The sequence below is a fragment of the Artibeus jamaicensis genome, unplaced genomic scaffold, assembly GCF_021234435.1.
Source record: "Artibeus jamaicensis isolate MK-2021 breed Jamaican fruit bat unplaced genomic scaffold, CSHL_Jam_final contig_797, whole genome shotgun sequence".
In the NCBI taxonomy this organism is placed as follows: Eukaryota; Metazoa; Chordata; class Mammalia; order Chiroptera; family Phyllostomidae; genus Artibeus; species Artibeus jamaicensis.
In genome coordinates this window covers 20,831,348-20,859,045 of record NW_026521977.1, presented here as the reverse complement: position 1 = coordinate 20,859,045, position 27,698 = coordinate 20,831,348, and the positions used below count along the sequence as shown (strand labels likewise).

Below are 27,698 nucleotides of genomic sequence, written 5' to 3'. Positions count from 1 at the left end.
TCAGTCCTGGAACAGTAAAAATTACTGTTACAGGAAATTTTTTTTTCCTGTAACAAATCAGCTGGGGTTAAAACTATGCACACTAATTGATTTAACTATTTCAACTGAGTTAACCTGTAATTTTAGTTAAAAGGAAGTACCAATGTCATGTGAAAATGTAAATATCTCAGTTAAGAAGCTGTATTTCAAAACGCTGCATGGGGTGTCAGTTGGGGCCAGGGATAGGAAGCTTAAAATCCCTCAAACTGTCAAGTGTAACTCTCATCTCTGTTGAGCTCATATTACACCACGAATTTAATACTGAAAAGTCAAAGTAATCATTTAATTGAAATGGCCATCTGAAAAAAGTACAAACCTAGCATTTTACCTGAAATGCTTAGAATGCCAGGATGTAGAGCTGGACCGAGTTTCCTGGAAACAGAGTCTATGGGCCAAGCAGACACTGGCTGAGGGCAACAGGCTCTGAAAGCCACCCCGTGTGATGTGTGGCAGGAAAGCAGTCTCCTCTTTCACAGTGACTGTCCTTCCCTACTGGCAAAGTGGGGGGTGGGGAGAAATCCATGCACAGCTGTGACGTGATATTGAAAGGGGCCCCGCTGAAGGTCATGGTGTCACTTACTCACTGTATTCTCTAATTTCAAACAAGGAGCGCAGTGACTTAAACTTCGATCAAGGTACTACTCTTGGTGATGGAGACCCACTTAATAAAGTACAGTGCTGACTGGGCAGACTGGTGTCTGAGGCTACATGGCAGGTGCCTCCTGCTACCTCCCCTATGAATTAAAGTTATCTGCATCCCAAGGAAGGAGTGACTTAATCTACTCCCTTGCTGATGGAGAAGTTGGAACACAGACTTCCCAGGTTCCATCAGAGGCAATTCCTTCCTAATTAGCCCATTGAATCGGAGAACAAAAGAGTTAGGATGGCCCATCCTGCCTAAACCATGCGATTCGAGAAAGTGAAAGAAAAGAGAGAAAAATATGGCCGTGTGGTCTTTTCGGAGCAGTGGTTATCAACATGTCAACCCTGCACAATGGAGAAGAGAGGTCAAATGATGGGCTGGACTCACACCGATCAGACAAGTTACTTGTCTTCCCAAGGGAAAGAATGAGCAAAGGATGTGACAGGCAGAGCATACCCTTGAGAAGGAGGGAGAGTTAGCAGAAGTTTCTAATCCTATGAATATGTGAGAATAAGGCTTCTCCCAAGAGTCCCAGGCTGACACTGTGATGCTATCATAACGGGGAATAAGCTAGAAGAAAGTACAAAGGTGCCAGGATGTCAAAAAATCCCTGAGAAACATTATGCACCGGGCTACATTAGTCCCCTGACCTCAAGGCCCTGTGTGTTCCCCAGGATCTCACTTTGGAGCCGAAAAATAAATTGTCTCCTTTTTGGATTCACAACAAAGCCAAAGAGAAAGCAGGGCTACAAGCAAAGGCCAAAAGGAAAGAGACACATCACTCAATGGCTGAGACAAATGCCAAACAGAGTCATTGCAACATCTTTCTTGCCAAACCGACCTTCCCTCCCAGCAGCACTCCCCCCACCCCCAAGTAGTCTGTGGTCTCCTAAGACAAAAAGTTTGGAGTCTTAGAAACACAGAGGGACGGAGCTGAAAGGAGTCTCAGGGGCCACATCAAAGCCAGGCCTCTTTTGTGTAAATGTTCGAACTCGAGCCCAGAAGGTTCAATGACTTGTCTGAGTTTACATAACCAAGTAGCACCACAGCTAGGCTATGAAGCTAGTGCTCTTGGATTAGCTCCACCTTTCTCCTTTATTCCTCAAATGCAGCCACTTGCTAAATCCTCTCCTTTCCCCCTACCACGCTTCCCCCACCTCTTCTTTTCTCCCCACTGCTGCTGTTCTTACCCAAGTGGAGAACTAAAGACCTTCCATCTGGATCACTGCAGCCATGCTCTAATCTCGTGGGCCTTCAGGGCTCCTCGCTCCATCTGAAACCACTTCTCACTCTGCCTCACCAGGGATCCCCGGCTGTGCTGGGGCAGGCTGCACGGTGTTGTCATTGCTCTTTTCCCTCTGCCAGCATGTCCCATGTGTCCCACGTGGGGGCTGCTCTTTAGCCTTGGAGAAGGCTAAGGAGAAGGGAGCAGACCTAAAGCTGAGCCACAGTGGAACTACAGCATGTGAGAATAATAATTGCTTGCTGCTGTGGTTTGCCACTGAGATGTTGGGAACATCTGCATATCCCATGTACTTACATGCCTTGCATAAAGAAGGTGCTCAATAGATAGTGTTTTTTATTTTCTACTGAATGACTAATGATAATCTCATTAATTTGCACAGTAACTTCATTTTAGACATTATTGCCTCCATTTTGCCAGTGAGAAGATCAAGGCCTAGGCACTTTAAACAGCAAGGCTGAGGCTAGACAGCTAGCAGGTGATGATGTGCTAGAGTTCAGAGCCGGAACCTCTGACTACAAAGCTTATAGTCCTTCACCAGTGCATCACACTGATTCTGAGAACTCTTAAAACTGTTTGTGTTCAGAACACACATTTGGTTTTTAATTATGTGTTATTTTATGTTATTGTTGTCTAACAATTTCATATATTATAATCTTGACTAACCTCTGCTATTTCCCCTTGGTTGTAAGCGACTTCTGGGACTGATGGAGATAATAACCTTGGAGGAAAAAGATCCCTGCTTTCCTCCCAGATGTTAGTCCTATCACTCAAAGGCAGGGAGAGAACACACTTTCTAGGCAGGTTGTTTTAAAAGAAGAAAGAGGAAACTGTCAGGTCACAGTTGGAAAAGGAGGAGTCAGCACAAAACGTCCGTCTATTTGGGTAAATATCTCAGAATGATACACTGAGGTTCACACTCTGCTTCTTTAGACAGCAGCCTGCACCACCTCCCCCAGGACCACCACTCCTTTCAGAGATTCGTCATGTACAAGGCACACGAGTCTGAAGCTGGAAAGGTGGCACTGTCGTGGACGTACCTGTGCGGCCAACCCTTGCCAAGGATGGGAAAGACAGCACCGCCCAGACCTCTCCAGGGGCTCGTCTGCCACAGCCCCGAGAGCCAGCGTACCCCCTCAAAGCTCTCCCCGCTGCATCCCTGCCCCTCGGAAAAGGCCCGCACGGAGCAGACAGGGCACAGGCGCAGCTTTCAATGAAAACAGCAAAGAAAGTAGCTTTGACTGGTTAGCTTAAAACCCTGCTTTGGAGCAGATGTGCATGGGAAAACTTTTGTTTATTTTTGTTCACAAAATATGTTAAATTTTATCTGTTTATCTAGTTACTTATTTTAGTGCAAGCCTACAGTGGGGACGTGAAGAAGGCGGTGGAGAGAGGCGGCTGAGAACATGGACTCTGCAGCCAGATGGCTTTGATTCAGACCCTGATCTTCTACCATTTGCTAGCTGTGTGACCTTGGGCCAATTATTTAATCTTTCCATTTTTAAATTGTCCTCATTTGGAAAATGGGGGTGAACAACCTCTATCCCTGTGGGGTTACTGTAAGGATTAAATGGAATCATGACCCATAACCCTTTCAGAACAGTGCCTGGCACACGGTCAGCCCTCAATCGGCGTTAGCTATTACGGCCATGCTCATTGTTATCTAAGGCATGGCCAGGGGGTGATGTGTCCCAGGCCGTCGTTTTCCAAGTTTGGACCATGGCAAAGGACTGCTCAGTATAACAGACCTACTGGGTGTGACTGAGATAAAGAAATACCGAGTACAGATGCTGCATTGAAAAGCTCATGGGCCCTTGGTGTAGAAGAAAGTGGTAAGTCCAAAGGAACTGTCAAAACTGGAGGATCGAAGAAGGCTTCGTGGAAGAAGAGGGAACCGAGCTGGACCTTGAAGGAAAGGTAAGAGTTGTACAGATCACAAAGCAGACAGACAGCTGAGTCTCCACGACAGCAGAGCCCTCGAGGGACAGTGCCAGGAGCTGCTGCCAAAGAGGCAGCAGGGCCGCTGGCCATCAGGGATGGTGTTTCCACAAGGTCTGTGAGGAGGCGGAGATGGTTCCCTGAGCATTCTTATGGAAACGGCTCCCTAACTTCGTGCAAATGACAGATTACCACTGCCGCCAGGCCTCCCGGCCCAGGCCAATGTCCACTGGATAAAGTGCTTAGCACTCGCTAGGTACTTAGTAAGTATCAGTGGGTTGATCCTATTGTAACTTTACTAATTGCTATGACGGGAAATCCGTTCTTCTCTTCCCCCTTTCATCATCACGATGTAAAACCAACATCTGTAATGGGACTCAGTTCAGAAAGGACTGAAGGACCTAAAGTGCAGGCGGCGAGGCGCGCTGCCCCCAGCCCCACACTTCGCTGCACACTTCCTCTGCTGGAACGCCTCCTGGTACTGAAGTCTGCCTCCAGAGGCAGGGAACAGCTCCTCCTCCTCCGTCCCTCCCTCCTCCACTTGGGAGGTCAGGCTCTTACAACAGTCCAGTCTTCCTTTTCATGCAGAAACCATTTCCCTGTCCGTGTTTTGGGTCAACAACTAGATTTTACTCACCTGGTGAGGAAGGTCACTGCTGTAAGATCCATGCTACACGTGACAACACAACTCACGGCAACTAGAACATTTACCGAGTCACCTGCCAGTTTCTATCGAGAAAGGAATGGTTCAGAATGACGAGAGCCTACAATGGGCAGAGGGTAAGAAAGATGGCTCCTCAGATGAGGTTTGGGGAGAAGGAGTGTGAAACTGTGGAGACTACCACAAAGGCAGACAACTGCAAAGAATATGAATCTCTGAAAGGAGTCATGGTCACCTGGGGACACACAGTGTTTAAGACAGAAGGGCCAGTTCCTTTTGCTCAATGTGGCAACTGCATAGGATGAGCCTTTCTCGTTCCAAAGAGCATTCAGGTCAGCTCTGCATTTTGTGATGACAGTGTTACTCATCGACTTAAACACCGTTTGGCATGTCCGGAGAAACGAGACTGAGAATAATCAAGAGAGACTTTCCTATCATTAGGGGAGCCCTGCCTAAGTGGACAGCCCCTAGATACTTCACTATTAGTTGGTTCTTAGCAAAAATTATGGTGCATAAGCATCACTCCACATACTCATTTGAGAATCGTATGGCTTGGGAAAGCTGTTTAGGCCAGGTTTTGAGGACGGATCAAAAGGCCCGGGCTTACGATCCTAACACTGCCAGAGTAGAGTCTCTGCCGAGCTTTAAGGGTATGGAGATGCAGAGAGCGCTGAAGAAACAGATTTGTGTAGATCCCACCCCCACCCCTGCCCCAGGGCCGCCCTTGAGAGGACCAGGCTCTGAGAGGCAGACAGGCTTTCTCCTGCAGGTCTGTGACACCTTACTATTTTTAAAGGACTCATAAACATTTGCTTATTTAATCCCCACCCATCTCCCCAAATTCTATCGCCTTGTTATCCCTGTTTTGAGGAATTTTGTGGGTTACAAAAGCAGACTCCCAAATAAAGGCTGAAGGAAGAGGAACTCTACCAGGTGACAGACTGAAAATGTGACCAAGTAAATATAACTGTTCCAAACCAGGATTCTCTCCGCAACTTAGGAAACCAAGCTTGCCTAGCTATTTATTTCCTTAAAAGACTGTTGCCTATAATGTTCCAGGCATTAAAAACACACTGGTTTAAAAGATGAAGCATTTGCCCTAATGATGAACACTTACTTTCTAGTGGGGGAGAAGGAAAATAAGATAAATTCATTAACAACTTTACGTAGTAACAAGTGTATGCAGATAACCAAGGCAGGGTAAGAAACGAAGGTCTCAAGAGGCTAGATTTCACGGAGGTCTGGGTAAAGTGACAGAGAGCCACGTGAAGGTCTGGGGTAAGCATTCAGGCAGAAGGGAACAGAAGGGCGAAGTCCCTGAAGTTGAATGAGTGCCAGGCCTGTGTGAAGAAGAGTAAGAATGCACTGTGGCTGAAGCAAGTGGCCAGTGTGAGGATGGAGAGGCAGGTGGGAGCTACCTCTTGTGTGACTTCATAGGCCCCCTTCTGCCCAGATTATGCTGAAGCCAATTCCAGACATGATATACCCTCCTTCTGGAGCATTCTAAATGGAAGAATGAAATGATCTCCTCTGTCATACAAGAGTACTCTAGTCCATGCCAACCATGAAGTGGTGACGGGTGGTGGGCTGGTGTGAGAATGGCACCTGGGGGAGAGCAGTGGGATTCTCAGAGAACGTGTGCGGCTTGACCAGGATGGGTGGTGGTACACTGAGTTCTAGGGTTGGACGTGCACCTGAGGGTGTACCTGACAGGATGCGCTGATCAGTGGGATACGGGATGGGAAGAAGAGAGAAGAGGAGTATGGCTCCCAGGTTACTGGCCTGAGCATGAGGATGCCATTTACTGAGAAGTCACGGGTAAGAAGCATGTTGGAGAAGGTGGAGAAAACAAAAGTTACGTTTTGAACAAAAGCAGCTATGAGAGCAGAGGCAGTGGACCAAGAACAAGAAGGATGTACTTCAAGTCCTGACTCTCACAGCGTCTAGTTCCAGCTGGGCAACCTTGAATAAGTCACTTCCTCTCCTTCGATTTGCTCATCAACGTAATATGGGAATAGCAATACCACCTGTCAAGTCTGTCAAAATAAAGAAATGAGATGTCTGTGTGCACCCTGTAAGTTGTTAACAGTGCTCAATCGAGGTCAATTTTCTCGTTTCCTTTGTTATTTCTGGTAAATGTTTGTTGAAATGACCTACATGTGAACCTCGGGCTGCGACTACAATCACAGTCTAACGGATACCACTGTAAGAAGACTTGTGACTTCCATCATCCAATCCTACTTTCGTTGGTTAGTGCTCTATACTTTTGAAGGGCACAGGGCATCATTTACATTTTGTATTTGCATTTCTTACACACAATCATTCACGTATGTTATCCCACTTGACCCTTGGCACAGACAGAGGGGTGCTATCGTCCCCAGATGACTGATGAGAAAACGGAGGAACAGAGTGGTTCCACCGAAGGCCTGACATTACACAGCCTCTCAAGCCTTTATTATACCTCTGTACCTGTGGAACTGTAAGAGGTGGGGGAAAAAAGTTGCATTTGCCAAACCTATTCGAACATTGAACCCTACTTAGAAAAGTAAATCAACAATTCCAATAATTAGTGTCCGGTCTAATATACTTGGGAAGCCCTGCACTGGGGGATTTCCATTAATAACTACACATCCTTTTAGTAGGCTGTGGAATCTGTAAGCTGGCAGAGAGTTGAGTTGACACAGAACAGATGTAAACCCCTGAAAACTGGAGGACAGACTGATCGCTATACAGTAAGCTGCATGGGAAAAAGGGACTGTGTTTGGTTTTGATTTCTACCAAAGCCCCGACATCTAGCACTGCCTGGCACACAGTAGACACTTGGTAAAATCTGTTAAGTAATAAAGTTATGAAGCCTGCAGAAATGACAGGTTACATTGATTCCAGAATGAGTGGACACATTGTTTTTCTGTCTTCAGTGATTTCAATTTCTATATCTGGACTTCTAGACAGTGTTTAATTTATTTTCTTAGAACAGAAGAAGAAAATTATTCCAACAGCCTTTTGTATCCTGACCCTGCAGAGAAAGGTTACATTGCTCTTTGTTGATGAATAGCACATTAATGAGACCTCCGTGAAATAGTCCCACCTCTATTACACAGGCAAAATTACACTTTCAGCACAATCACAGTATCTGCTGAGCTCCCAAATTTTGATATTAATTGTTTCACTTGCAAAGGCAATATCAACATATTAGTTTGTCACATCTCTGGAAAATTGGGGGGAAGCTCATAGTTTTAAGCAGTGCTTATCAACCTACACTTCTCTTTTATTCTACCTTCTATTTATTTTCTTACCAGCCAGAAGGACTGGGCAAGTTTTATTTCCTATAATAGGTCTGAAGGGAGGAACTAATGGTTTTCTTTAAAATGTGTTTTTGAATGACATACACTTACACTCCTCAATCCCATGTGAGACTCGAGAATGTAAGCTCTTTGAGGGCCTGGACCTTGAGCATTTTGTTGAAAACTGTATTCCCAGCACCAAAGACGATGCTTGGAGCAAAGTACCACTGAATAAATACTGTTTCTCCTCCCACTTAGATTTCACTGTTTTAAAGTAAAATCTCTCTCCCTCCCCCCCACTATCTGTTTCTCCCTCTCTCTGACTCTCTCTCTCTCTCTTTCTCACACACATAAACACACTCTGAGAGAAACTCTGAAAAATACATACACAATGGAGGTTTGGTTAGAATATATCATTGCGGGAATTTTGGACAATCTCTCTGTGCTCTATAACGTCACCGAGCCACCACTCTGTCTAAGCTTTAACTTCCCCTGGGCCACAGACTCGGCCGATCGGGGCTTGGGACTCAGGGCTGGTCTGTCAGCCATGAGTCTGAAGGATCACAAAAGCATGACAGGATATTCTCCAATATTGTCCATTCAGTCATTTTTATTTTGTGGCTCACCTTATTCTACTAGAAAATATATTACTCTCTTTTTTATTGTAAACTGTTTATATCTACTTAAGTCTGACTTCGTTCTAGATTGGAACCATGACCTCCCTGCCAAGTAGTATAGGTTTTTTTTTTTTACAAATACAAATCAATAGCTCTTTAACTTTGCACAAGGTCCTGACCATTCGAGGTAGAGTCTGACACAAGAACAATAATAGCACCTTCCCGCTGGGCTGCTATAAGGATTAAATGAGATAGACAATCCGTGTGAACCTGCTTTCATTATTATAATCTCTGAGGGGCTGACAGACGAATAGGCAGGATGACCAAGTACCCAAACAAATTTATCACCTCCACAGGTCATCTTCTTACTTTCTTTCTGAGAAGCCGCTCTCTCCCACTCCATCCACAGAAGCAGAAATTCACAACAGGTATGCTTTGCGGGTCTGTCTGATCCCCAAGTGTGACTTTTCTCCTGCAGAGTTTAGAGAGCATTTCTGGATTGCTCCTGGCTGGGTGACGTTATTTAGGGCAGTCATTCATCTGGCCCCCTGCATTTCTTTTTACAGCCCATGTTTCATTCCTTTCCTCATTTGGTCCTAAAAGGGTCTTAGCTGGCTAGGGACTCGACCCTTCCTTTTAGTTTGTCAAAAACTCCTAGCCAGAGGCGGTGAGCACTGAATTCCAGGGGCATGCTGGGCTGCAGCATCCGTGCCTGGCCTTTTCATCTGTGCAGCCTGCCTGCGATTGCTAAGGTTTCCCTCCTGAAACAATCATCCCCCCCATCTCTCTCCCCACCCCCTCCCAACCCCCCAGTTAATTATCAGTTCTGGAATTAAACTGCGTGCCTCTCCTGTCGTTGCCATGACAACAGTTGGCCTGCACCTGCCACTGGGTGAACAGTATCTCTTTCAGAAGAGGCGATGGCAATGGCTCGAGCCACAAAAGCCAGGGAGTAAACTAGTGTTTACCTGTGCAGGGCGAGAAGTTCTGTTCCTTCCACCCAGGCATTTGCCTGGCAAGCTCTATCCCCTCTAGGTTCTCAGATGAACTGCTTGTTGCCATTCAACAAAGAAAACGAAAATTTTTTCTGATAAACATGCCAAACCCCTGCTGGCTTGTCACAATTCCATCCATTAACTTTACTTATTCCAGCCAAGAGATTAGAAGATAGGAATCTTCCATCTCCTAAGAAAAGCCGTGTAGTATAGTATAGCATAGTACAGAACAGTGTAGTATAATGTAGTGCAGTACAGTGCAGTGTAATACAGTGTAGTACAGTATACTACAGTATAGAGTAGTACAGTGCGGTACAGTAGAGTACAGTGTAACACAGTGTAGTACAGTATACTACAGTATAGAGTAGTACAGTGCAGTACAGTACAGTGTAGTGTAATACAGTGTAGTACAGTGCAGTGTAACACAGTGTAGTACAGTATACTACAGCATAGAGTAGTACAGTGCGGTACAGTACAGTGTAGTGTAATGTAGTGCAGTACAGTGCAGTGTAATACAGTATAGTACAGTATACTACAGTATAGAGTAGTACAGTGCAGTACAGTACAGTGTAATGCAGTGCAGTACGGTGCAGTATAGTACAGTGCAGTGCAGTATAGCACAGTGTAGTATAGCGTAGTATATAGTATACTGTAGTACAGAGTAGTACAATGCAGTATAGTACACTGCAGTGTAGTATAATGCAGTGTAGTACAGTGCAGTGTAACACAGTGTAGTACAGTATACTACAGTATAGAGTAGTACAGTGCAGTATAGTAGAGTACAGTGTAATGCAGTGCAGTACAGTGCAGTATAGTACAGTGCAGTGCAGTATAGTACAGTGCAGTGCAGTACAGTGTAGTATATTGTACTGTAGTATAAAGTAGTGCAGTGCAGTACAGTTGTACATTGTAGTGCAGTACAGTGCAGTGCAATGTAGCAGTGTAGTATAGTGTATATAGTATACTGTAGTACAGAGTAGTACAATGCAGTATAGTACAGTGCAGTGTAGTGTAGTACAGTGTAGTATATTGTACTGTAGTATAAAGTAGTACAGTGCAGTACAGTTGTACATTGTAGTACAGTACAGTGCAGTGCAGTGTAGTATACTGTAGTACAGTGCAGTACAGTGCAGTGCAATGTAGCACAGTGCAGTATAACGTAGTATACAGTATACTGTAGTACAGAGTAGTACAATGCAGTATAGTACAGTGTGGTATAGTGCAGTGCAGTGCAGTATAGTGCAGTGTAATACAGTGCAGTATAGTACAGTGTAGTACAGTGTCGTGTAGTATACTACAGTGCAGTACAGTACAATGTAGTGTAGTGCAGTACAGTGCAGTATAGTAATACTGTAGGACAGTGCAGTGCAGTACAACATAGTATAGTACAGTGCAGTATAGTACAGTCTAGTGCAGTGCAGTACAACATAGTGCAGTGCAGTATACTACAGTCTAGTGCAGTGCAGTACAGTGTAGTATAGTGCAGTATAGTGTAGTGTAATACAGTGCAGTATAGTACAGTGTAGTGTAATACAGTGCAGTATAGTACAGTGTAGTATAGTGTAATACAGTACAGTATAGTAATGCTGTAGGACAGTGCAGTGTAGTACAACATAGTGCAGTGCAGTGTAGTATACTACAGTCTAGTGCAGTGCAGTACAGTGTAGTATAGTGCAGTATAGCGTAGTGTAATACAGTACAGTATAGTACAGTGTGTGTGTGGATCTGCAGTATACTATGGCGTATTGTATGGCGTATTGTAGTGTAATACAGTGCAGTATAGTATAGTGTAGTGTAGTACAGTGTAGTATAGTGTAATACAGTACAGTATAGTAATATTGTAGGACAGTGCAGTGCAGTGCAGTATACTATAGTCTAGTGCAGTGCAGTACAGTATAGTATAGTGCAGTATAGTGTAGTGTAATACAGTGCAGTATAGTACAGTGTAGTGTAGTATAGTGTAATACAGTACAGTATAGTAATACTGTAGGACAGTGCAGTGCAGTGCAGTATACTACAGTCTAGTGCAGTGCAGTACAGCGCAGTGCAGGATAGTACAGTGTTGTGAAGTGTAGTATGGTGTAGTGTAGGACAGTATAGCATAGGTAGTGCAGTAGTTGAAAGCACAGAATTTTAAGCCTGACTTACCTGGACTCTACTGCTGGTGGAGTCACTCCATAACTCTGTGACCATGGCTTAATCACTTAAACTCTTATAATACTAATTTCATCTGCAAAAAGAGGATTCAAATAACTATACCCCAGAGGGCTATTTTGAAGCTTTGAAATAATATATGTAGGTTAGCTCCTGTTTAATGTCCAACACATAGGCAGGCATCACTATTACTGCTGTTTAGCTGCTGGTCCTGGACCGACCCTGAAAGTCAGGGCAAAGCTGGCAGCCTGGTCAGCCTCAGCAGGCCCTCACCTGAGTGGCCGTGGCTGTGGCTGTGCAGGACACAGCACACTGCTCCTGCAGCATCCAGACCGAGATGCACCCAGCAGTCAGGGGCCGCTGGGAAACACTCCTCTCCCCACTTCGCTGCCATTCTGTCAGCTCTTCCTTCTCTGCACTGTTTTTCTCACACTCAATCTCACTTCCCTTTAAATAGAATTGATGGAACCAGAGGGGAAGGAGACATGTACTCACCAAGGAAACGAAATGCTGTTCTGTTTTACAACCACACTGCAACCTACGGGGAACAATTGGTGGTAGTGCTGAGGAGTAGGGGGAATGCGGCATTTATAAAAGACACTGATTTTCTTCCCTGAAACCCCAGCCTCTGGATAAGAAAGCATTTCTTTGACGAACCTGTAACCACTCATAGTTACGTTCCTGTTTCCGAAAAGGCACAGCACATGAATATATTAGTCTTTGGTAAACACCTTCTCATTTAGGGTACCCCAGTTTTATCTTAGCTTTTGGACAACCTCCTTAAAGTACTGAAGCAACCTCCCTGCATTCATTGGCTCTCAACTTCATACCAAACTGAAAAAAGAAAAAGAAAAAAGATACAAGAGAAAATCCGGCCAAATCAAAAACACACCAGCTTCTGCTCCCAGCATCCATTACGGATGCCTGATGTGAGTTTCTGGGTAAAGAGATGAGTGTAGTCCTTGGAAGCTATTGGGAAAATGACATCATGGATCTCCTGAACGCCTCTCACTGGGAAGAAATGAAAAGATGCTAGAGAGCACCAGCAGGTTCCTCCTAAAATAGAAAAAGTCACCCTGACAACAATTTTGCTGTGGTTGCCACAGGTGAGGGAGGCATAACCAATGACATCATATTTATTTATTCTTAAAACATAGGCCAGAGTTTTACGACTTCCTAAAATCTACTATGCTTAGTACCAGTTCAAAATAGTGCTGAAGGCTCTGACTGGGCAGCTCAGTTGGTTAGAGCTTTGTCTTGATAAACCAAGGTTGTGGGTTCGATTCCCAGTCAGGGCACATACAAGAATCAACCAATGAATGCATAAATAAGTTGAACAACAAATTGATGTTTCTCTTTCTCTAAAAAATCAATAAATAACATTTTTAAAAACTTAAAAAAAAACCAACAACACAGCTCTGAAGATAAAGAAGGAAGAAGAGAATTGGGCTCCGGCCAGACTCTTCTGCACTTGATTTAACTCAGGGACATATTTGATGTCATTTCCATTCTTTGACTAGCTTTTAAAACTTCTACAGCCTTAAATCCACTTGGAAAATGTTGATGCTTTAGTACTCCTTTTCTCCATTAATCTACAAGGAACTAGATAACTACTTAGGCGGGAGCTGTCAAAATAGGGGTATAAATAAGGCACAAATCAAACAAACAGTTCCCTTTTACGACTACTTTATCTCAGTTGCTTGTTTTTTTTTAATCTAAAAGAAGAAACCAAAAGGAGAACACTTTCAATGCTTCATATCATCTTTGTCCTTAAGATATAATAGGATGTACTATTCTGATGGGGAAACTGAGGCATAAAAGAAAACAATTTACCTATAACCAACCATGAGATGTGACTCGGGAAGAGGCCTGTAAGATTCGGAAGTCTGTGCATTTCTTCCATAGACAGGACAACGCTTTAGTCGAGAAGTAAAGTCTAACAGGAAATGATGCAAACCTTTAGGTACTTCAACATGGCCTGAAGACCCTCATGGGATGAACTCACCCACCTCCTCCCCTCCCCTCCTGCCACAGTCCGCTTGTGCAGTTACTCACTCACTATTCCCCACACAGAATATGCATTTCCATTCCTCCGAGCCTTCGGACATGTTGCTACCCGTGCTCGAACGGGTTCCTACCCTTTCTCTCTGGACAAGCCTACCCCGCCCTTCCTTCCAAGTCCGGCACAAATGCTACCTTTTCTGGTTCTCTGTTCTGAGAGAGTTGTAGCCTTCTCTGCAGCCAATGTATTTATTACAGAGAATCACTACAGACCAGGGGTCAGGAGCCTGCCTTCTCCAGTCACACTGCTCGAGGGTGAAGGCCAATGCCAGCACTTTTTGGTGAATGACCTCGTGTATGGTAGCCTCTCTGTGCCTGTTTTCTCATCTCAGGTGAGAAATGAAGATAATCATCAGCCACTTATTAGGACCGTTTTGAGAAATAAACTAAGTGGTATATGTAAATGTTTCAAATACTTATGGCACATGGTTGGCATTCAATAAATGCTTCTTTATAATAGTTTATAACTATACTATATAATAATTATTATTGTATTGCACTGAAAAGTGAAATTAAAGCTGCTTAATTAGTTCTCTCTTTCAAAGTAGACTTTGAGATCTTTAAATGCAGAACAAAGTCTTTATCATCTTCACATCCCTGAGGCCTAGTGTGGGGCCCGACAGCACAGGAGACAGTCAACAATGTTTGTGAGCAAACAAATGAAAGAATTAGTCTGCAATTCTTCCTGTTTAAGAAAGTAGAGCACAGAGCTCCTAGAAGTGAATGTTATCCTGATAAGCTCTGAGGCCAGAGATACAAACAAGGTTAGCCTGTCAAACATCACAGCTACGGCCCTGGACAGCAAACAAAGGTTGGTTAGAGTAAAACCACAGCATGCGGGTGATACTCAGGCCTGTTCCTACCGGGGCTTTTCTCTTAGCATTATGAAGCCAGAAAAGGCAGATGGCTGTGTGCTGTAACACAGGCTGCTCCTAGCCAGCAGTTCCAGTGTGAGGCAAATAGAATAAGCTAAAGGCACCTTGGCAGAATTTTCCAGCTGTGAATGGATTCTCTGGTGATATACATTCACGCAAAATAAACTAAAGTTGTGATTCTCACAGGTAAATATCTGAAAATCAGTTACTTTAGCAAGGAGGCTTGCTTTTATTACAGACAGGCAAGAGGGTGCATAGCATGGTTTCATCCTACATTTGGGTGAGTAAAAGATAAACAATCCATATCAGCAGTGGAAAACAAAGTCAGCTCAGGTTCCCTGCCAGGGAAATGTAACAGTCAAGAGACTTTCTATGCTGAAGGCCAACTGAGATGTTGGAACTCTACTTATGTATATTAAGCAGCGCTGACAGTTCCATTCCATGTCACAGGATCAAAGCCATGTTCTTTGGCTTCCAGCTAGGTCTTCTGAAATGAAGATAATGCAAAAACGAAACCCTGAATTTGCAATCAGAGGACAAAAGAAAACTAAGTATATCATGACACAGTCCCCTCTCATCTCTATAAACTAAGTCATCTGGAAGAAAAATGCCATATCTAAGAATATATGGTTATTATTTTAAAGGGGAAAAAGGGTACCTACAATACAATCCCCCAATTTTTTAAATTGAGATTTTTAATCATCTCCTAAGTTACAAAATCTATATGTAGATTCTTTCCACTCCATATCTGATATAAAACTATATTCTTCCACACAACTATATCCCCCAAAACTTGTTGGGGAGCAGCTGCGGAGGGGATTGATTGGTGAAGATTAGTATTCATAGGGAAATAAAACCAGACTACAAAGAAACAAAGAGGTTGAATGATTTGCTCGAGCTCACAGGGTCAGTCGCCGGCAGACCAAGAAGAGAAGGCAGGTCTGCACCCCCTTTTTGAGCCTCTCCTCCTCTAGAACTTGCTGCCTGTTTGATCACAGACTCGGCATGGGTCAGATTCACAGTGATCTCAGCAGGCGCTTTTTGCCTGAATTAGAAGCCAGCTCTGAAGATGAAAAATTCTACAGGCGTCTCAGGTATGGCTGTCACTATTAAAAAGCAAGCTCCCTCTTAGTTAAAAAAAAATCATAGGAAATCACAGAAAATCAAACTTTAATATTGATCTTGCTCCTTTCTTTTCTGAGCACAAGGGTTGAAGGGCCCCTCCCTCTCTGACTGCTTCCCAAGACACAGCGGCCTTCCGGGCAGCAGATCTTACTGCCACCCCGTCTCTTGGAACAGATATGGCTTCTCAGCAGGCTCCTGCAGGAGCAGGGAAGGAGCCAATCCGTGAGGGAGCGAACACGAGATCTCCCGTTAAAGCACAGAGAAGACAGAATATTGCTACCAAAAGCATGAATTACGTTTTCTGCTTGACAAAAAGAAAAAGAATCACTCCGGGTTTCAAAGACATCTTCTTGAAAGATGACTCCACGGTGGTTAATATCCATGTTCTATATATCAGGACTTACGCTCCTCCACACTCTGCAAGACCCCTTGTCATTGCTGACATGACCGTGTATCATGGATTTGAAGAGTAAACTACTTACTACCAGACGGGAGGGCAACAGGCAGCTATTCTGGGGGCCCAATGAAGGTTTGGTCAGCTGCTCCTCAGGAAGTCTAAAAGCACCTCTTTCGCTGCTGACCCTCAGAGGACACTGTGTGAAGATCAAATAAAGAAATATCCTTTTATAATGACAGAGGCTAAGGAGAGGAGAAGCAGCGTGCACAGAGGCCACAATGATTCAACGTTGGAGCAAGTAAGAACTATCAAGTTAGAGGAACAAGACCGAAGTGACCCTCTGAGAACTGTGCATGAATCCTCTTGGCTTTCATTCAGGGTCACAGAGAGAAGGGTGCTGGCCTCCTGGAGACAGTCTGAATGGTGTGGAGGGCACGAGCCCCAAAGCCGGACCACATTAAAGTGCTAGCTCTGCCACTTACTAGCTGGGTGTCCAGGGCAAGCTAATGTTTCTGAGCATTAATTTCCTCTTTTACAAGTAGGATAATAATTACACTATAAGCTATATGTGAGGATTAAATGAGAATGCATATAAAGAAAGCTCTGTACAGAGTAAACCTTCAATAAATGGTAGCTATGATCATTACATAGTTCATTAGCAGGACAACTACTCAATAAAATTCAGGGCAAGAAATAGATACGACCAAAAGGACAAATACGTGGCCCCCTCATGTCCACAGCTTGAGAAGTCGAAACTGAAAAGAGGAAAGAAGGCAGGGAGACTCCAGCTTGAGAGAAGAAGGAAAAAAAAAAACCCAATAGATCTATTATGGACCAATACAATCCAATAGGCAGAATTTCCTCTGTTCCTGCCACTGCGGACAGTGGCTGTAATCCAATTCTCCCTGAACTTCAGTGCAGACTGTGGGGAGGTGACTGTGTGGGCAGAATGCTAGCAAAGGAGACCCAGGTATAAAAATCCAAGCAGACCTGGGACTCAGGCTCTGCAGATGAATTTCTCTCCCACCCCCTGTGCAGGCGGGCCCGCCCATACCTCCTTTCTGCCTCCTTTACACATCAAACCCTCACTCAATTCTGTCAGCAATTCAGAAGCCTCTGGAACAGAACTGTTTGGTTTCTTGAGATGGCAAAGTGTCTGTCATAAATAAGAGAACTTTCAGATCAAAGGCAATCTACCCTGAAGTGTTAATTGGAATAAATTGAGCCAAATGGTATTTCAACACAAGCAAACTGAATAGAATCAAAAAGTATAAATTTAAAGGTTAAAAAGAAAATTTGACTCCTCTTTCTGCCAAATTGGAACATACTTTTCAAGTGCTCATTGTACCTAAAAAGGGTTCTGTCAAGTGCCGTTAAACAGAATCCCTGCTGACATCCATGCAGCCTGGCTGGAGGGAAACAGCACGCCATCCAGGTCGCCAGTAAAAAAACTCCATGCTTTACCACTGCTGAGTGACGCGAGGGTGTGGGCAATTCAATTCTACAGCCAGCTTCTCACACTGAATAGTGTCCCTTCATAACGTGTAGTCTTCTAATCAGTGAGGCTCTGGCACGTGACCATAAATAAAGCAGAGATGAGAGTGTTCATCCTAATCAGGCTCTCCCCAGACAGAAATGCCACTTCTGCCCTGTGGAGTCTGCACACTACATCTGCTAAGGTGTCTTTGAACTTTCTATATTGGTCTTGTTTGAATTTTCTTTCTGGGGAAAAATGATCTAGGGTTCTGCTTGGCCGGGATTTTAAGGAGCTGGAGTTAGTCTTGAGAGCAGAAGTGGAGTGCCAAGGAGATACAGAGTGTGTCTCAACCAAAAGTCTGTGCAGAATGGTGAACACTTAGTCAATAACCAGAGAGGTTGTTGATTTAGGCTTTCATCATCACTAGCGTAGTCTGACTAGTCTCCCAAGCTCTAGTGTTTGAAATTCCAGAGTGTCTCCCCACTCTCCATCTGCAGAATAGAGCTCTACTACCTTAAGGAGTCCCACAGGGCCCTCACTGACCTAGGCTCTGCTTTCTTTCCTCCACTGTTCTCTTGTCTAGAGCTTTTACCTAAGTTGTTCCCTAGAACAACTCCCACCCCTGCTCCTCTTTTGTCTGCCCACTCATTTTTCAGACCTCTATTTATAACCTTTTCTAGTAAGCCTCCCCTTATCCCCCAAGACTGACTTAGGAGCCCTTCTTAAAGGAGCCAAAACTCTCCTTACCATAGCACTTCCCCCACAGTATAAGTGCCCAGGTGTATGCTCTTCTCCCACTAGACAGGATCCACAAGATCAGAGACTGTATCTGTTTTAGTTACCATTATATACCCACTATATACAGTGCCTCATAAACACAGTAAGGGAGAGAGAGGAAAAAAACCATGGAGGGAAAGAAGGAGGAAGGCAGGGACGGAGGGGCCACAACACAGAGGGAGCCTGTGGCTGGGAGATGAAGTCTGAAGGGATTCCCTAAGGCTCTGTAGGTTTACAGCGGGACACCTGTGGCTTTAACACTGCAGACAAGGAGCAAGATCTAGGCTGAGAACCACGGTTCCAAAGGGAGGGAAGCCCCCGGAGATGCAGGTAGATGTGGGATAACATTTAGTGCTAAGAAAGAGGGTAAGGATGTGGGACAGGAGAAAGGAAAAAAAGGACACTATTTGTTGGTTTGCAAATAAAACCAAAGGAGGGTTGAATCCTCGTTCCACAGTAAAGTAACCTCAGACAATTCATTTAGCTTCTTTCAATGAGAAACCTAAATGGGTGATTTTCTAACTGAGTCCTGAGGAACCCTAGGTTTCTGCAGAAGTCCCTCAGGGTCTATTGTATTAAAGAGAGGAAATTCACCAGCAGATGGGCCCCCAACTTTAACCAGTGAAAACTGTTTTTATACATTGGGTTTCTACTTAAAGCACATTTGGAAAAAAGGATGCTTCTGCTATAACTCAAGTTCTGAATAGCAATGGCCTGGATGACCTTTCTAGTACCTCGCAGACTGAGCAGTCCCTGATCTATGTGACAAAGGGGACCCATCTGGACGTTGTATTTTACTTTCTACACACGCCCCTCAATTGTGTCGATGGCACAGCTGCAGCATTCCCAGAGCCTGTGTCACCGCCCAAGCAGAAGGACAGGAAAGGGAAGTAAACCAAAGCCCAGGTGCACTGCAAGGCTGAGGCCAAAATAAAATGCACTTTTAGGCATTTTTATTTTTAAATTAAATTTCTTGGGGTGACATTGGTTAACAGGATCACATAGATTTCAAGTGCACAGTTCTATATGATTCGTATATTGCATTGACCACCCAAAGTCAAACCATCTTCTTTAAAATACACTTTTAAATTTCATGTGATGATACAGAAGCACAAAGGAGCTTTTCTTTTTCTAAACAAAACTTTGTATACCTATGATCTAGGATTCATTGCATAGGTGTCTTGAGTCGTACACAAAGATATTATAGGTCAGAAATAAATAATGTTGGATCCAGAGCCTGTAAAAAAAGCAACCTGGCTGCAATCAAGAAAGAACAAGATGCAAGTTTATCTAGTCAGTCCACCTGAGAGTCCAAATGCCATCCAAATACAGTGCCATTATTCTTAACAGATATCCTGCATGTGCCAAAGAATAAAGCAAAGTAATCGTAATTACGTACTTTAGAGTCTACTTTTATCTGAAGGTTACAGGCAGGAAATGGCACAGATGGGGAGGGAGATGGGAATCTTACAAAGCCCTAGCTTAAGAAGGAGATTCCTTTTCTGTGCTGTTTCTTGGCTGTCCCTATTTCATGGGGCATTAAAAGGTCACAGTATCAGATTCTACTTCAATTTTGAGAACAGACAAGAGCAATAATGTGATCTTACCTGGGTCCTTCCTCGTCGCCCTGGAAGAAACAGAAAGAAACAGCATTAGAAATCAACGCTGGTGGAGACGGATTTAGACTTCTTTCTTTTCCTTCTCCTTTCCTGACCTAAAGCAAAGCTTGTGCATTTATTGTAAGAGACAAACTTGTAGATGTGTGAAAACTAAGACAAGGGCTAATATAATCCTATATTCAAACTGCCCAACAAAGATGAACTGGTAATTTGCCCTTGAAAGCAGAGATGTGAATACACAGATCTAGGAGGCCTAAATAATAGCTTTGCCTTTTTTATTTGTATGGTTGGCAGTATTTAGTTCTGAGCAAAGAGAGCCCAAAATAACAGCAGGTCTTAGACAAAAGCTGACCAGCTCCCAAAGTATCAAGCTGCTTCCCTCAAAGACTCCTTTCTGCCCTGGCCTAGCATTTTTTTTCCTCCAAAGAGAAAACACAGAGACTCTAATATACAGCACACTATGGTGGGAAGGGCACTGAACTGGGACCGAGGAAACTGGGATTCCAGTCCAAGCTCTGTTACTTATTAGCTATATGCCCTTGGACCAGCTAATTAATTAATCCAGACCCTGGTCCTCTCCAGAACCAGGGTAGTTCTAGCACTTCATGACCCAGATCATTCTCAGACAACAATGGCTTTTCTGTTTTTCTTGTTCACTCTGCTAAAACAATGTGCGAGTCTTCTTTTCCCAGGTATGGGGTTCTCTGATCCTAACGTCACCAGTGACCACAGAACATTTCACTGAGTCTCTTTCTTGTCCAAACCAGATTTTTCAAATGACTCTCAAGACTTTTCCAAGGGGCCTCACTCATCGTTTTGGTGACAGGGTATCTTTTAAATTCTCCCTTTTAGCCATCTGGGGTTGGTTCTCAGAGAACTTCTTTATTTGATTGATGAATTGTTCCTACAGGTATGAAGAAGAATGAGCTCTGGAGTGGACACTCTGGGTTCCAATCTGGACTCCATCCCTAGCTTGCTATGCTACCCTGGTCAAATTATTTTGCCTCTCTTAACATCAATTTCCTAATCTGTAAAAGGAGAATAATAATTGTCCCTATATCACAGAATGAGTGTGAGGATTAAATAAAACAATGTATATAAACATCAAGCTCAATGCCTAAGATATAGGGTGCACTTAATAAAAGTTATTTTATCATTATCAGCGACAATTCAGTACCCTTCGTTAAGAAGCAACAACATGTAAGTGCTAAGGTAAAAGATGAATAACCCATAATGATCGGGCCTTCTAGTGGCTCTCTGTGAGGAGAAACAGATATAAAGTGAACTGTGACTAAATGCGACAAGGGCCCTATCAGAGACAAACAGAATGGCGTGCAGTCAGTAGTGACAAACGCTGCCTCCCCCAGACAAGGCAGGAAGGCGTCACAGAGAAGGTGCCGTTGGTACTGGCGTTGGAGGGATAAGCGGGATCTTCCCAGGCTGACGACAGAAGGTGAGTGGGCAGGGCACTGGACTACTGAGAGCAGAGGCACAGCGATTTTTAAAAAATGGATGTTTAAGGAACTTTGAGTTCCGTGAAACTGCGGGGTGGGGATGTGTATGTGCCTGTCTTGGGCAGGGGCTGTGGGGGCAGACGTGGTGTGGGGTTTGGGGATTGGGAGTACAACTGAGGTTACAAAGGTCAGCTGCAGACAGAAAGGTGATTCCAAGCAGTGTATACACCGGAGGATGGCTAAGAAGGGCATTGTTAGAACACGGTCAAGGTTTCCACTATTGTTGAGGGCACAAATCATCCGTACTCAGAGGGAAAAGTAGGGCGAGTGGTGGAAGGCAGGTACAGGGACTGTGGAAGCTTTGTTGGCATTTTGATCAACTGGCATGTCTTATGGGAACTATAATCTAGTAAGAAAAAGTCATATAATTTGAATTTAATAATGAGTTACATAACTATCAGTGATACAATTCAACCTCAACACAATTTTTCCATTATCTTTGGATAATTGTCTAGGGGAACATTATAAAAAAAAAAGTATCCAAACTTTCTCCCTTGATTTAGAGCAAGTCCTCCTCATACATTTCATGGTGCAATTGTTACGAGACAGGGTTCTAAGTTAGAAGGGCACAGCTTTAACCTCTGGTCACCAATTCCAACAGTGAAGCTTCTGGCAATCTCCTGAACTCTTCTGACGTTTACCTTCCTTATTCACACACAGAGATCCTAATTCTTATCTCACAGAATGGCTATAGGCGCTAAAATAAGTGACAAATGTTTGTAAAACACTAAGCAAGGGTCCAGTACATGGTAAGCATTCAATGAATGATGGTCATTATTGCACAATACTTTCCTTGAATTGTTAATTAATAACATTACTAGGTAAAGTGGGGAAGGGCAGAGAAGATGGGAAATGAGATTTTGCTTTACATCATTCATCTCTGCGGCTTAATGATTTGGAACACAAGGGAGAAAATGCCATCAGGACAACAAGAAAAAGGAATTAAAAAAAAAACAAAACACAAGGATAGGGTAAGGAGCCAGGGTAGTTCTTTTCAGAAACAATAATCACTATCACAAAGCATGGGGAGGACCAAGGTGAGAATTTCAATATGGATGGATGGAGAGGGAGGGAGGGAGGGAGGGGGGAGGAGGGAGGGAGGAGGGAGGGAGGGAGGAGGAAAGGAGGGAGGGAGGGAGGGAGGGAGGAGGAGGAAAGGACGGAGGGAGGGAGGGAGGAGGGGGAGGGAGGGAGGGAGGGAGGGGGAGGGAGGAGGAGGAGGAAGGAGGAAAGGAGGGAGGGAGGGAGGGAGGGGAGGGGAGGGAGGGAGGGAGGGAGGGAGGAAGGAGGAAAGGACGGAGGGAGGGAGGGAGGAGGGAGGGAGGGAGGGAGGAAGGAAGGAGGAAAGGAGGGAGGGAGGGAGGGAGGGGGAGGGGGAGGGAGGGAGGGAGGGAGGAGGAAAGGAGGGAGGGAGGGAGGGAGGGGGAGGAGGGGGGGAGGGAGGGAGGAGGGAGGGAGGGAGGGAGGAGGAAAGGAGGGAGGGAGGGAGGGAGGGAGGGAGGAGGGAGGGAGGGAGGGAGGGAGGGAGGGAGGAAGGAGGAAAGGAGGGAGGGAGGAAGGAGGAAAGGAGGGAGGGAGGGAGGGAGGAGGGAGGGAGGGAGGGAGGGAGGGAGGGAGGGAGGGAGGGAGGGAGGGGCAGACAGATACACACATATAATTGTAAGGCAATTCTCAGTAGGTCAGTAGACATTTGGAGAATTGCTAAACTTGTTAGTAGAAGAAATGTACATGCTATTCATGCTACCTGAAAATGCACATCCCTAGCCTGAAAGCCCAGCTAATTCCTATCATCCTTCAAGATCAAGCCTCACTTGGAAATTTTCCTCTCTGACAAGCTGAATGTGGTAATCCCCTCTTTCCTCCACATCTGCATGGTTCACACTTCTGCGCTAGGATTTAGAGCAGAACACCGACAGAGACAGCATCTTCCAGGGACCCTGTCTTCAGTTTGCTGCTGCCTGAGAACAAAAACTGTGTGTTGCTCATCTCTTTATTCACCGCACCCAGCACAGCACAAGGCACATAGTGGATGACCAGTCAGAAAAGGGAAGAAGGGAAGACAAGATGTAGGTAGAATTTAGGATTAATTTCTATCCCCATTACAAGTGAATTCTGGTTTCAGAGATTAGTAGAACTGAAAATCTGCTAAACATCAATGTGTATTTAAATGACTTGTTAGGTTAAACAGTGTTTTCAAATTTCTCCATACAATATCCTGAATGCTCTTGACTGTTGGATACATTGTAATACAACTCCTCATTGCCACTTCCACCAATGAAAATGTACGTTCATCAACAATCGAACAAGTTTGTTCCTATAATGATGACACATTGTGTTAAAAAAATGAGTAATGAGTATGAGAGAACTGTTGCTTCTATACATTGATTTCATGAAAATTAAGCTGAATTCTTTCAAAGTGTTCAATAAAGATGAGTTACTTAAAAACTGCTGTCAATTTTGATGTAGGTGAGACATACGCAAAATATAAGAAAAAATAAAGCATAAAAGTCTATCACTTTTCTTAGACTTTTGAAGTTCCCTACCATGTTGTGAATTGCAGTAAAAAGTTTGAAACTATTTAAAGTGAGGTAAAAGTTAAATTTGTATCACTGAAGCAGGATTCAAAGATTATACTCATGACAAATTTCTGGTAATACAAGGAAAATTTTAAATATAATGTTAAGAAAAAAATGATGTTGAGGAGATGAAAATGTTAGCCTTACTGTGGTAATATTTTTCAATATATCCATGTATCAAATCATACACCTTAAACATATGTATATGTCTATAATATCTCAATAAAGCTGGTAAAACACACACACACAGATATAATACCTAATGATGACCATCAATTTAATATGTGTCTACCTTCTGCCACGTCTAAAAGTTTTAAATATTCTATAATGGCTAATAAAGCAATGACTTCAGTTATTTGAAGAGGGAAGGGACCACATCTTTTTAGACCTGTGGGACTGGTATTAAAACTCTTTTCCTACCCTATATTCCACAAGATGGCCCAGAAAGATTTATTAAAGACATATATTTTTTTAAATATTTTATTTATTTACTGTTAGAGAGAGGGGAAGGGAAGGAGAAAGAGTGGGAGAGAAACATCAATGTGTGGTTGCCTCTCGTGAGTCCCCTGCTGGGAACTGGCCTGCAACCCAGGCATGTGCCCTGACTGGGAATCGAACCGCGATACTCTGGTTCGCAGGCCCGCGCTCAATCCACTGAGCTATGCCAGCCAGGGCCATATTTTTTAAAGAAATGTTATCGGGTAACCTTGTAACCTTCGCACCCCTTCAACCAGAAGCTCTGTGGTTCTCCTTGCTAATCAGATTCATCTGTGCTAAAGGTTTCATTAAAACAAACACACTGTGTTAATGGCCTACTTTTAGAATAATCTTCATGAATCAACAGCAAATAGGACTTGGGCAGGTGGGATATCTAGACCTTTAGACTTACTGAAATATAATTTATAATGCCATAAAAATACCTGTTTTCAGTATATATGTTTAATAACTTTTAGTAAATTTCCAGTATGCAATAATTATCACAAACTAAACTATACACATACACATATATAAAATTATGTACATATACGGATACAAAATTATGACTCTCTTCCCCTTCCTAATCTCTTCAAAAGTATATGAGTATTTAAACAAGAACTATAACTGTCCTGAAGTGCTTACAAGTAGATTATTATATATGCTACTATATCAAACAACACAGAAAGAGGACAAATTGGCCTATATAGTCTCATCTACATTTTATTTGAAGTGATACAATTTAATTTTAAGGAGACTCAAAATTTAAGGATCTTTATTATAATCCTCATAGAAACTACTAAAGGTAATATACAATAATAGAGCTAAAAGGCCAACAGATATATTAAAGTTAATTCAAATGTTTCAGAAATCCAAAAGGTAGGAAAGGAGAAGAGTGACAAAAACAGAGAAACAGAGAACAACAAAATGGTACACCTAAATTAAACCATAGTAATAATCACACCTAAACGTTAATTAACTGAGCGTTTCAATTAAAAGGCAGAGACTATCAGAAAGACAAAGAGTAAGACCCAGTTATATGCTGCCTGTGACACAAAGACTTTAGCAACAGGATGAAAGTAACTGGTTGGAAAGACACATATCATGAAGTCAGTCAGCATAAGACTGGATTGGCCCTACCAATAATAGATAAAAGCAGACATCTAGATAAAGAGTATTATTAAAGAAAAAGAGTAACTTTCATGATGATTAAAGGGTTAGTTCATCAGAATATGTATTTGTTTAGTAAGATTCAAAATATCTGAAGAAAAGTTGATAGAATTAAAGGGGGATATAGATAATTCAATGATCATACTTGGAAATTTAATACAGCTCTCTCGACAGCTGACTGAACAATATAAACAAATCAGTAAAAGTCGTAAGTTATCTGGACACCTAGTTGATGTTTAATAGAACACTACATCCCAAGTTCAGGACACACGTTCTCTTTAGGTACACATGTGCATTCACTCAGATAGACCATATCCTGGGCCATTAAACAAATCTTGATAAATGTTAGAAGACTTAAATAGTTCACAGTATGTTCTCTGATCACAATGGAACCGAATCAGAAACAAAAAACAGTACGATATGTAGCAAAATTCCTAATATTTGGTAGCTAAACAACACAATCCAAAATAATCAATGAGTAAAAAGAATACATTGTATGTTCAGAACCAGAAGCTGCAGTTTGCTTTTAGAAGCATCAAAAATAAGATGCATTGGTGAGTGGAAGGGTGGAAAGATAGTCCCGTGTGTAGAATAAATCACGTACAGTACAATACTATTGACAGAGTCAAGGTGAAGGTATACAGGTACAACTATAAAAACCTTTCAATTTTGCTGTACATGTGAAAATTTTCATAATAAAATGTTGGGGGAAGAATCTTTTGGCCAAATTCAAAATGCAGATAATTAAAAAGAATTAGTACCCTGCAAAAGGAAGAAAAAATACCTCTGTTGAGTGATAGGAAGGTACTAGTTACTTGCTCTGATCAGTAAATAACCAGGTGAGCTAGAACGACAGACTATTAGATGATAACAGTTCTTTGTAAGAGCTCTAGTCTGCTGAATGCTACTTCTTATTTTCAATAGCTCATTTTTTCCACAGCCTGGTCCTTAGGCCTTGTGACCTTCGTATCCCTAAGAGTAATTCCATCAGAGTTAACAAGTATAATGCAGTTAATGTTGAGGAGGGGTTAAATTCATTTACAATAAGTAAATGAATTTAACCCCTCCTCAACATTAGATATAATGTTTTTGAGGATTAGATATAATCCTCAAATATATTTCATTGATTATGCTATTACAGTTGTCCCAATTTTCCCATCTTTGCCACCTTCCACCCCGTACCCCCCATTCCCACCAGCATCCCCCTTACTTCACATCCATGGGTCATGCATATAAGTCTTTGTCTTCATTTCCTACACTATTCTTAACATTCCCCTGACTATTCTATACCTACCAATCAGCACTTCCTAATGCTTCCCCTTACCCCTCCCAGCTGATAACCCTCCAAATGATCTCCATATCTATGATTCTGTTTCTGTTCTGCTTGTTTGCTTAGTTTGTTTTTTAAATTCAGTTGTAGTTAGTTGTGAATTTGTTGCCATTCTAATGTTCATAATTTTGATCTTCTTTTTCTTACATAAGTCCCTTTAACATTTCATGTAATAATGGCTTGGTGATGATGAACTCATTTAGCTTTACCTTGTCTGGGAAGCACTTTATCTGCCCTTCTATTCTAAATGATAGCTTTGCTGGACTGAGTAACCTAGGTGGTAGGTCCTTGCTTTCCATCACTTTGAATACTTCTTGCCAGTACCTTCTTGCCTGCAAAGTTTCTTTTGAGAAAGAAATCAGCTGAAAGTCTTATGAGAACTCCTTTGTAGATAACTATATGCTTTTCTCTTGCTGCTTTCAAGATTCCCTCTCTTATCTTTAAACTTCAGCATCTTAATTATCATGTGTTTTGGTGTGGTCCTCTATGTGTCCATCTTTTTTGGGATTCTCCATGCTTCCTGGACTTGTATGTCTATTTCCTTCACCAAATTAAGGAAGTTTTCTTTCATTATTTTTTCAAATAAGTTTTCCGTTTCTTACTCTTCCTCTTCTCCTTCTGGAATCCCCTAGGATTCAAATGTTGGTATATTTGAAGTTGTCCCAGAGGCTCCTTACCCTATCCTTGTTTTTTTTTTTTAATTCCTTTTTCTTGCTGTCCTGATGGCAT

At 43.0% G+C, this 27,698-nt stretch overlaps 1 protein-coding gene across 3 annotated transcripts in view; it reads right to left on the bottom strand.

The window, feature by feature from the left end:
• The window catches only part of TRIM44 (tripartite motif containing 44), a 117,727-nt gene that overhangs the window by 33,803 nt on the left and 56,226 nt on the right, over window positions 1-27,698 (bottom strand). The window contains exons 4-5 of one of the 3 annotated variants that reach the window (XR_008392946.1): window positions 19,894-19,913; window positions 16,118-16,228 (exon numbers count right to left, since the gene is read on the bottom strand). The exons of 1 other annotated variant lie outside the window; for it this stretch is intronic. Coding sequence is in view for 1 of the 2 variants with exons in the window: in XM_037128220.2 (XP_036984115.2) it covers window positions 19,894-19,913 (20 nt within the window). In the remaining variant the exon portion in view is untranslated. The remainder of the gene's footprint in view (window positions 1-16,117; window positions 16,229-19,893; window positions 19,914-27,698) is intronic. One more of the 3 variants, XM_037128220.2, reaches the window with a different exon arrangement.